General features: G+C 39.0%; 1 protein-coding gene across 1 annotated transcript in view; it reads left to right on the top strand.

Moving 5' to 3' along the window:
* The first annotated feature begins 4,644 nt into the window (after positions 1-4,644).
* Positions 4,645-12,014, top strand: part of rbm42 (RNA binding motif protein 42) — a 23,306-nt gene continuing 15,936 nt past the window's right edge. Inside the window, 6 exon segments of the mRNA XM_020620664.1 lie at positions 4,645-4,765; positions 5,463-5,519; positions 6,329-6,362; positions 6,364-6,456; positions 7,862-7,931; positions 9,802-9,873. Of these exon segments, the coding sequence (XP_020476320.1) occupies positions 5,464-5,519; positions 6,329-6,362; positions 6,364-6,456; positions 7,862-7,931; positions 9,802-9,873 (325 nt within the window). The 5' untranslated portion in view covers positions 4,645-4,765; position 5,463.

Raw genomic sequence — 12,014 nt, 5'->3', positions numbered from 1 at the left:
AAATGTATTAGGCTCTGTGTTTCCGGGGTCTCTCTTCTCCAGCAGCTTGTCTGAGGGAGGGAGCCACCCGGGTTGTTTTTTCTGTAAGTTTTATTTGTGGCTTTTTTAAATAAACCAGCACTAAAATGAAGCAAGTCAGACTCCGTCTTCATTCAGATCTGTTCAATTAAAGAACTGGGGTATTACACTTTCAAGAAAGTAATAAATATTATGTGTTTGAGGAGTAGGGAGTGGGGAGCAAGTAGATCTGCTTTAAAAATTATTGCTACTGGTTTAATCAGATCTGTTTTACAAACCCCAATTCCAATGAAGTTGGGACATTGTGTAAAATGTAAATAAAAACAGAATATGCCTGCAACACATTCCAAAAGAGCTGGGACAGGGGCAACAAAAGACTGGGAAAGTTGAGGAATCAAGATCAAGGTCAAAGGGTTTATTGTCATATGCACAGTATGGAAACGCGTACAATGAAATTCTTACTTTGCCGTCCACATGAATACTACACAATACAAATGAAATATAAAGTAGATAAATAAGTAAACCAAATCTTAGGCACTTTAAAGCAGCAAATGAAGAGATATAATAAAAATATATAAGAATATAATAAGAGAATGTATGCTACATGGGAGCTGCATGTGCAGTAGTCAACAGTGAATGTGCAATTATGCATGTGCAAACTGAGAATGTAAACAGTACAGGTCGTCAGTACGTCAGTACATCATTACGTGACGTATTTCCTGGTAATAAACTCCTGTCAGCTGTTTAGGAGTCTGATGTGTAGTGGTTTAAGTTAAATGTTAATATGGATTATGTAATAGAATAGAGTGTTTATGTGTTCACTTTTAAGTTCATGTGAGCTGAACAATGAGCTTATATAATTTGGCCAAGATGTTTCCTGTTTTTGGTTACATCAGGGTGTTGTCTTCTAAAACTGGAGACAGGAAGCTAAGTTCGGAAAGTGACGTAACATCCTAAGAAAGCTGTGGATAAAACAGTGAGGCTGAAGGGTGTAAGGAGAAGAATGCTACTGTGACAGTGTACCGTGTGCTCTTTCGGACCCAGGCATGGGTAGGGGGAACGGACTCTGACTGACCGTACCCTGTGACCAAGACTGACTGATTCTGTGACAATCATCTTATGTAATACTGTATCTATTCTATTGCCGGAGGAGTGATTCTGTTCTCTGTTCCCTAACTCCTAGATTACCTATTTAACTACTACTCTGTTCAGAATAATTGTAATATTAAATGATGATTTAAATTGGGATGATTGATCTGAATTAATTTAGTCTGTATCACATTCTAGACATGACAGATGGCAGAGGGAAACATAGCAGTAGTGCTGCCATACCAGACAGTGATGCAGCTGGTCAAGATGCACTCGATGATGCAGCTGTAGAAGTTGCAAAGGATCCTAGGCGACATGCCAAACCTCCTCAGGAAGTACAGCCGCCGTTGGGCCTTCTTGACCAGCTGTGCGGTGTTAAGTGTCCAGGTGAGGTCCTCACTGATGTAGATGCCCAAGTATTTGAAGCTGCTCACCCTCTCCACTTCCAGCCCCCGGATGAACAGCGGCCGATGAGATCTCCTCTCTTTCTTCATGTCCGCTATCATCTCCTTTGTCTTGTCTGTGTTGAGGCTGACATTATTGTCCTTGCACCATGACACCAGACCGGCCACCTCCCTCCTGTAGGCTGCTTTGTATCCCACAAATGCCAATGCCGGTTTGGAACATTCCACAGGTGAACAAGCAAACAGGTGAGCGTCATGATTGGGTATAAAAGGAGCATCCCAAAAGGGTCAGACATCCACAAGCAAGGTGCGGTTCACCACTTTATGAACAACTGCATGAACAAATAGTCCAACAGTTTAAGAACAACATTTCTCAATGTACAATTGCAAGGAATTTAGGTATTTCATCATCAAATTCCTCGTGTGTCCAATACACCTGGCCAATAATTGATTAATAAATAATTGATAAATGATTCTGATTCTGATCTACAGTCCATAATATCATCAAAAGATTCAGAGAATCCAGAGAAATCTCTGAAAATAAGTGGCAAGGCCTTAAACCAACACTGGATACCCGTGACCTTCGATCTCTCAGGCGGCACTGCTTTAAAAACAGACATCGGTCTGTAAAGGATATGATCACATGGGCTCAGGAACACTTCGGAAAATCATTGTCAGTTAACACAGTTCGTCGCAACATCTACAAGTGCAAGTTAAAACTCTACCATGCAAAGTGAAAGCCATACATCAACAACACCCAGAAACGCCGCTGGCTTGTCTGGGCCCAAGCTCATCTGAGATGGACTGATGCAAAGTGGCAAAGTGTGCTGTGGTCTGACGAGTCCATTTTTGGAAATTATGGATGTCGTGTCCTCTGGGCTAAAGAGGAAAAGGACTGGATGGTTGTTATCAGCGCAGAGTTCAAAAGCCAGTATTTGTGATGGTATGGGGTGTGTTAGTGCCCGTGGGTAACCTGCACATCTGTGAAGGCACCATTAATGCTGTAAAGTACATACAGGTTTTGGAGCAAAGTATGCTGCCATCCAAGCGACATAATTTTCAGGGACGTCCCTGCTTATTTCAGCGAGACAATGCCAAGCCACATTCTGCACATGTTACAACAGAAAATGGGTGGCGCATTATGAAGTGCAAAATACGACAACACAGATCCCGGACTGTTGAGCATCTGAAGTCGTACATCAAGCAAGAATGGGAAAGAATTCCACGTACAAAGCTTCAACAATTAGTGTCCTCAGTTCCCAAATGCTTATTAAGTGTTGTTAAAAGGAAAGGTGATGTAACACAGTGGTAAAAATACCCCTGTCCCAGTTCTTCTGGAACATGTTGCAGGCATCAAATTCAAAATGAGTGAATATTTGCAAAACACAATAAAGTTGATCAGCTTGAATAAGCCACATTCTGCACATGTTACAACAGAAAATGGCCACTGAAAATGTGTGGCGCATTATGAAGTGCAAAATACGACAACACAGATCCCGGACTGTTGAGCATCTGAAGTCGTACATCAAGCAAGAATGGGAAAGAATTCCACGTACAAAGCTTCAACAATTAGTGTCCTCAGTTCCCAAATGCTTATTAAGTGTTGTTAAAAGGAAAGGTGATGTAACACAGTGGTAAAAATACCCCTGTCCCAGTTCTTCTGGAACATGTTGCAGGCATCAAATTCAAAATGAGTGAATATTTGCAAAACACAATAAAGTTGATCAGCTTGAATATTAAATATCTTGTCTTTGTGTTGTATTCAATTAAATATGGGTAAAAAAGGATTTGCAAGTCAATGTATTTTGTTTTTATTTACATTTTACACAATATCCCAACTTCGTTGGAATTGGGGTTTGTAGATTATAGTAGTATAGTTTATGAATTAGCATATAAGACTTTTTTGAAAAAGTTGGACATCATACAGTTTTAAGACTGTCGTGGGGCCATGAAAACAACACCAGTTTCAGTTCTACAAGTGGAAATGGGTCAAATGCCTTTGGATTTATGAAGATCACAGATAGCATTATCATACTGGGCAAATGTAAGGGGCATAAATGGAGTCATCCCACTCAGAGACTGTTGGGACAGTGTCAAGAAAAGGAGAAAGGTCAGCAGAGGAGTTTGGGATGGATGATAGAAAGTAGGATCAGGGATTAGAGGACAAAAGGATAAGTTCTACTATTCCATTATTGGTGATCCTACCTTGGATGTTTGAGGAAGTAGGAAATATAGGAAAAAATGAAGTAAGTAAATATATAAAACTTATACAGGATTTGTTAAAATATATACAATGACTGGTAAAGTAGGATTGGAATTTTTATACCAGATCAAATAAACGGATCAGTAATAATTTCTTAACATATATAGGAGAATTAATAGCTATTTTACCAGCGTTAGAATGGGTAGAATAAAACCGTTAAAAGCCCTATTTGGATCAGACTCAAGAAGCTCTTTAATGAGTAATGGATACATTCAGTCAAACTCGAGGTAGGACATAATTCTTGCAATAGCTTGTATGATATTCAGATGTAAGAGGGCCGGAATAGATGCTAGATTAATTTGAGTTTCTGCACATATAAGCATGGCAGATAAATATGCAAAAGCTGCACCTAAAACAAGAGCGTTTTCACAAGTTTGTGAAGCAGTAAACTGTAGTAAGGCTGAGATTAAGGGTTTATTTAAAAGGAAAATGAAAAAGAAATGGCAAGAACTATGGGATAAAGAAAGCAAGGGTTGGTAATATTACAATATTCAAAGGAAAGCAGGAGAAATGAGAGAAAGTGAGGAATAGGAAAGAAGAAGATGATTTCAGGAAGGTCAAGGTCAAAGTGTTTATTTGTCATATGCACAGTTAGGAAACGTGTTTCCCTGTACAATGAAATTCTTACTTTGCCGTCCACATGAATGCCATATAATACATGATATATACATAATACAAGTGAAATATAAAGTGGTGGCATGAGATTTAGTTTAACAGGGATGTTGCAAAAAAGCAGGGGATGCAGGGTACAGAGCAATATTTAGGTTCTTAGAGGGTACCGGACTGGGTAAAATAATGCGGTACAAACTGAGTGAGATAATTTTGTTGTTGTAGTAGATAGGGGCTGTTCCACACTCCAGTCTACAAGGTGTCGGTAATGCACCTGAAGTTGTTTGCCAACCGCCGTTAAACAACAGAAGAAGAAGAGGAGGAGGAAGCAGCAGCAGCAGCAGCAGCGATACGAAGACCACTACACGTTATCATCAACGAAGTATGGCAGTAGCAGTTAACAATTATTTAGAGTTTAAACATTGTTATTCCTAGTACGTAACCATGTTAATAAATAGTAGCATATAAATTAAGCTATTTTCACAGCGGTTAGTTAGCTGATTGATTCAATAGAGTTAGCGTAATTGCTAACTTAGCTAGCTTAGGATGCAACTACTAGCGAACAAAATAAATTGGCGTTAGCGGAACTGTATCCTTCCATGGACTTTGTGAGCTAATGTGATCCTTCCACAGACATTCCGCTGTCGCGTGTTTCCCGGTGTTGTGTCGAGATGTGTCCCCCTCTTCAAACCTCGGTTTCACGTAGCGTCCCCCTCCGTGGTTGTGTTTAGGGTTATGTTAGGGTCCAGGCTAGGGGAAACACATCTCTATGGGGAACCCGATTTCGACACAACACCGAAAACGCACAAGACTGGTTTGGCCGTGGAAGGATAACATTAGCTCACGTTGGCCGTGGAAGGATACAGCTTTCTTTGTGTTAAGGCTAAATGAAAATAACGAGGCCTCTTGTACTTGACTTACCTGTCTTACCTAAAGAGTCTGCTTATTCTGTCCTATAAAATAAAACCACATCATATATTTTACTGTCCTCGTGAGGAAATTTGTGGTAGGCTCCGTTAGCGCTTAGCTAACGTTAGATTGACGCTGGTTTGTCGTTGATCAGCATTTGTGTCTCATAGAATGGCGCTCAAGTCAGGAGACGAGCGTCTGAAAGAGATGGAGGCGGAGATGGCTCTGTGAGTACAACAGTTTTAAAATGTCTCTTTACCCAGTCACAGAAAGGGAAAAAAGTCTAATGTATTCCAGCTGGTATCCGGCACTTGTGGTGTAACGTTAGCCAGAAATTATGTTGTAGATAGACATAGAAGAAATCAGGCCTGAGTACAGTGTGCTTACAGAGAAGGGCAAATATTAACATAATATCAGCGGTTACGCCATGTACAACACCTGATGCAGGGCATGGCACCATAGCTTGGTACTCCCAGCCACAACCACTCAAGATGTGCGTGAAGTCAAGACTTTCAGCTTTAATTCAAAAGTTTGACAAAAGTTTGGCATTAACCATTCTGGAATTACAGCCATTTTCACACACACACACACGCGCGCACACACACACACACATTTTTAGTGGCTCATAAATAATGTGCATGTGTAATGACTATTAGTTCAAGTTCAAAGTGTTTATTTTGTCATATGCACAGTTAGGAAACGTGTTTCCCTGTACAATGAAATTCTTTGCCGTCCACATGAATGCCACAAAATACAAATGAAATATAAAGTAGATAAATAACACAAAATCTAAGGCACTTTAAGCAGCAGCAGATGCAGCAATATAGTAAAAAAATATACAAGAATATAACAGAATGTATGCTGCATGGGAGCAGCATGTGCAGCAGAGTCTTAGTGTTTTAGTTAGTGTTAGTGCTTGTGTCCATCTTTGTTTATGTTTAAGATGGGTTTGGGACATTGAACTCTGTGAGGTTTATGTCTGTATGAAGAATCTATCAAAAAATGGAAAAAAAATTTGTCCCTTCTCTTTTTGTAGTTTTGAGCAGGAGGTTCTTGGTGGAACTATCAGGAATCCCACCTCTTATGGAGGCAGTACCCGTAGCGCTGACTGTCCCAGCAGTTCCAGTAGTGCGACCCATTATAGGTACTAACACCTACAGACAGGTTTGTACTACTACTACTACTACTACTACTAATAATAATAATAATAATTGGGTGATGAAGATAATAATTTAACAATATATCTAGGAGGAGCAACAATAAGAACAGCTTTTAAAAATGGTCAGTAAAATCTTGTCTCTTTGACATACACTGTGCAGTCTCACAACAGCAATGCTTTGGACACCTCAATCAGAGTAAACTGATTTATAATGCAATGTAAAGAATTGTACTTGGAACATAGGAAATATGATACTGTAAAAGCCAAATTAGACTAGGATGATATCTGGCCTCAAAAAGAGATGATGGATTGGCAGAATACATTTTTGCAAAAAATAAAAAATAAAAAAGAGACAGGGACTTACCATGTTCAGCTCAATAACCATAAATTGGCAATCAAAAAAGGAAGAGCAACCAAAAGAAAACTGAGTATGTGGTGCCTGTTCTATAAGTGAGATGGAGACAGAAATACATTTCCTCCTACAATGTAAAACAATCAGTGAAATATTGAATTACTCTGTAATTTTATGTGTCAAAAGACCTTAATGACCTCTCAAAAATAAAAATAGTTCTAGGAGACATGATACCGCGCTGTTCATTATACACTACTGTTGAAAGTTTGCAGTCAGAGGGTGTAGTAAGACAGTCTTTCCAACACTGCCTTTGTACAGATAGTTTATTGTTGTAATCATGAAAACATAAGACACTGAAATTGCATCAATTTTAAATGCTTCACTTATTTCCACTGCTGCAGAACAGATGTAAGTTAACCTATTACTTGATCACTAAAAAGGCCTGTTTTAATGTAGTTTTCACATATTTTTAGTGTTTGACTTTTTTTTAAACCTCTGGCAGTTTACGTCTTAGTTTTTTTACTCTTTAAATCTATTGACTGGACTTGAAATGCTTAAATAAGAATAAAAAATGGAAAAATGGAAGCGACCCCCAATTTTTGAATGGTACTATACAGGTGTGAGAATCAAACTCATGATTTGATTTCAATTCTTGGTACCATTCCTTGGTGTTTTTGATTCAGATTTGATTCTCAATTTTCAATTCAAAACAATTACATTCAGTAACAAATAAAAGAATGGCACTATATCTTGGCTCTTACTCCAAATTCAGTTGGTTGGCTAGGTGGTGGGTTCATCACTGAATTAATCTTTGGATTCTGGAAATGATACTGGAGATGTATAAATATATATATATATATAGGAACAAATGTGCTGCTTATTTAAATGCTGTTATATTTATTAGTGAAAGGTTATGTTTTTTGGTATCTGAGCTCAAATACTTTAAAATAGAACTACTGAAAGACAGAGGGGTTTGACTTTTTTTCTATTGTTTGTGTACAACAGTCACTTTGTGTTTGATCTCTTGCTCTTTGTTGTATTCTCAAACTTTTTTCTAGGTCCAGCAGACATTAGAAGCCAGAGCTGCTAGTTTTGTTGGGCCTCCACCACCAGCCTTTGTGGGACCAGGTGAAGATAATGCATGCATACGCTAACTAGGGTTGGGCAGTAATATACCATTCAGAGTCATTCAGTGCAGGGGTTTTCAACTAATTTTGACCCAGGGCCACCATTCTGACTACGGAGTAACTCTATGGCCACTGTTGTGGGGTGGCTACACCAGATGGGCAGTCTTAATCATGGGATTCACCTTGGCTTCTCTAAATTTTATATATTTGAATTATCTACAAACAATAAGTGCTACATGGAAATGAATTAAAGATCCCTACAGTGAAACTATAGACTAGATATAAGAAGCTATATCTAAGTAGTTGTTTCCATTCCAACTTGTGTATCATACCAAAACCATGATGTGACAGTATCATTACACTGTTAACCATAACACTTTACAATATGGTGCACAAAAATATGCGTAGTTACTAGGGAACAAGTGAGGCACTAATCAGGAACAATCTGCATTGTTAATAAGTACTTAAGCATAAACATATACTTTATTGCCAAATATTTCAATAACACAAGGAATTTGACTCCACCTCAATGGCCCCCAATGTGCACAACATAAAAACAAAATAAATACACAATATATACAGTACAAGCTTAAAAAGCACAAGTTAAAAGAGCAACATAGACTAGCTATTCATCAGTGTAATAGCCCCAAAAGAAACTGTCTTTATGTCTGGATGTCTTGGCACACAGTGACCTGTAGCACCATCCAGAGGGGAGGAGTTACTTCCACAATAACCTCTAATGTATTTAATAATGATTAGTTACAAGTGAACCAACTGGGAGAGTAGGGCTGGGCGGTATATCGATATATTAACTTATATTGATATAATTTTAAACGCGGTGTAGAATTACGCAATACCGTTTATACCGCGGTATAATGTTAAAGGTCGAGACAAGAGTCTATCCTCATCAAGCTCTCTCTCTCACTCACACACACCTGCACCCCGCCCACACTCTTCCACTGCGCATGCGGCCAGTGGAAGTCAGCGGCTATTTTCAACTCAGCAGCATGGAAGCAGCTCAGGCTCCGCTCAACATGAGTGACGAAGCTCTGTTATGTAAAAAGAAAAGCACTGGTTCGTTAGTTTGGAAGTGGTTTAGTTTAAGAAGAGATGATGTCGAGCAGAAAAACATAATTTGTAGACTGTGTCACAAAGAAGTTAACGTCCAAATGTGGAAGCACAACAAATCTGTACCACCATTTACAGCAACGCCACAAACTCCAGTACAAGGAGTACATGAAACTTCGGCATGCTGCAGCCACTGCTCCCACAACATCGAAGCCACCAGAATTAAAGTCCTCCTGCCTGCCGTCCACCTTGACGCAAAGCCAGCTGCAAACTGCATTTAACCGTGGTGTGACGTACGAAATAAAAGTGCAAAGTGGCATGAAATTACAAATGCAGTAGCATACCATATTGCAAAGGACATGGCCCCTATTGCCACAAGGATTAAAAAAACTACTGAAAGCACTTGACCCTAGGTACTAGTTGCCCTCGCACAAGTATTTTGCATGAGAGGTGCTGCCAGAAATGTATACAGATGTCTGGAAGACACTTAACGCCTGGCTGGCTAAAGTGACGAATTTCGGACTAACTACAGATCTGTGGTCAAGTCGGACATGCGAGCCTTACATGAGCATGACGGCACATTTTATTGAAGACTGGGAATGCTTCATTATCTACTTAATGCATTCACTTTTGCAATTTGTGTTACAGATTTTATTTAAAATCAGTAAAATTGCCTTTTTGTTAACGAATGTATGCTCAATACCACATAATGACAGTGAAAATTTTTTCTGAAATGTTTGCAGATTTATTAAAAATCAAAGTGATGTTTCATTTACACTCTGTGTCTAATTTGTCTGTCCTAGTGCCTCCAATACGTCCACCCCCCCCTCCCATGTTGAGGCCAGCCTTTGTCCCTCATATCCTGCAGAGACCTGGTAAGATTACCTCTGGACTACTAGTTTAGTTATTTACCTACCACCAGTATTTCCCCTTTAACAGATTAAGCAGAAATGTCATGGTATCTTAATAAAAAAAATGTTTGTTTTCATTAAGACATTGACAACCTTACTTGTGATCAGACAGTTAACACGCATACCATGCATGTAAGTTCAATGCAATGCAAGACTATATTTCAGATTAGAAGTTTGGTGATTTTTTTTTCTGTCGGGCCTATATTGTCAATTAGAATGTAGGATTCACTTAACCTTAAAGCTACAATTCGTATTATACAATTATTATTAACATTAAGCTGGTATGAGACTCTACAGTCAGTCGCCTCTGCTCTGCCCACTCCGCTGTGCTTTGCTCCACCCAGCCCATTGTGAGTGTCACAGTTTGGTGAGAAGTTCACCTGGTTATCAGACGGTGTTCAAATGGTGGGCATTAAAATAATGTAACTCACTGAGCTGGTTCGTGTTTACTGTAAACACAGCACAACTGTATAGCAACTTCCACTACACTACAGGTGGACATGACATATTTTCAGCCAGCACAGTGTGTGTGTGCTGCAAAGAAAGTGAGCCCAGCTCATCCACAGAAAGGTTCTATCACCAAAAACACTTCACCACTCTGTCACATTTAGGACATGGTGTTTGAAAATACATCTGAGTTTTTTTGAACAATGTATTCTGTATGTGATAGAAAAATTTGAGTGCTTTTTGTGATGCTACCGTACAAGATGGCATCACAAAACTCTTCTGTGGACGTGCAGGACCCACTCTTATTTCTTTGCTGATGTTCACAGACTGTGCTGGTTGTAAATGTGTTATGTCTCCCTGTCAAGTAGTGGAAGTTACTTCATAGTTGTGCTGTTTTACAGTAGACATGAATCAGGGCAGTCAGCTCAGTGAGATAAGTTCTTTTAATGCCCACAAGGTGAACGTTGTAGTGTCTGCTGACTAGGTGAATTTTCCTCCTAACTGTGGCTCTGTGCCCATGGATACGGGTGTTCACTATGGGCTGGGTGGAGTGGAGTGAGCAGGGAGAGGAAGGGCTGGTCGGAGTGGAGGCGATTTGATTCTAGAATCTTATGCTAGCGCTAGTATGATTTTGAATTTTTACTGATTGTAGCTTTAAATGAATGTTTACTGCTTTGTGTGTCTTTTGCCTTTTTTATTCGAGACACGTCCTTATATCCTGTTTGATGTTTTCTCTTAAGGTGCCTGAAGCTTGCAGTCTAGTCGGTCTCAATCTCAGTCTACAACACTTCAACTAATTTTCTTATACATAAACTGACTCAGCAGTTACATTAAAACTAGTGTTCGTCTTGTTTGTTAAAATTAGCAAAAGGATCATCATATTATCATATTGTGTAACTAGAGAAATGCATTGACTTGTATTGCAAAAAATAAAGCTGAATCAGTTAAAAAGTATAAATGTTATAAACATGAATGTCCTGGGAGAGCTGAACATTTTGATACCAAAAATAGGTGAAGGTATGCTGAAGTAGAATTTTCCCATTCATTTGAATCAGGGAAAACTTTCAAAATAAAGCTAAATATTTCGAAAGTATGAGATTTAGAAAAATTCTGAAGAGAAGCATGAATGTCCTTGAGCAGCTGATAATTTTGATACCTGAAATAGCTGAATGTATGCTGAATATGAATGTTCCCATTCATTTGAATGGGGCAAAATTTTCAAAATAAAGAAATATTTCAAAGGTATGAGATTTAGAAAAATTCTGAAGCATGACTGTCCTTGAAGAGCTGAAAATTTTGATACCTAAATGGCTTTGCTAGCTGAAAGTATGCAGAACTTATTAAAGATGTGAAAATAGTCCATTAGGACCCCACAAACTAGGTAAAACAAGTAGGTGTGAATGTGTGTGTGTGTGTGTGTATTGGGGGGGGAATAAAGGGGGAGGGGGAGAGAGACAGAGAGGGAGAAGGGGAGGGGGAGAGAGACAGAGAAAGAGGGAGGGGGAAGTTATGTTGGGACATGTCCCAATTGCGCTGCATTTTATGAACCACCAGATGACACTCCAAGACTATGTCATTGACTCAGTACTTTGAGCTCCCATTGACTTGTATTGCAAAATATAAAGCTGAATAGATTAAAAAGTATAAATGTTATAACA

This window comes from Monopterus albus, unplaced genomic scaffold (genome assembly GCF_001952655.1).
Source record: "Monopterus albus unplaced genomic scaffold, M_albus_1.0 scaffold245.1, whole genome shotgun sequence".
In the NCBI taxonomy this organism is placed as follows: domain Eukaryota; kingdom Metazoa; phylum Chordata; class Actinopteri; order Synbranchiformes; family Synbranchidae; genus Monopterus; species Monopterus albus.
The sequence above is the reverse complement of the archived record's forward strand: the minus strand, read 5'-3'. Positions and strand labels throughout refer to the sequence as shown.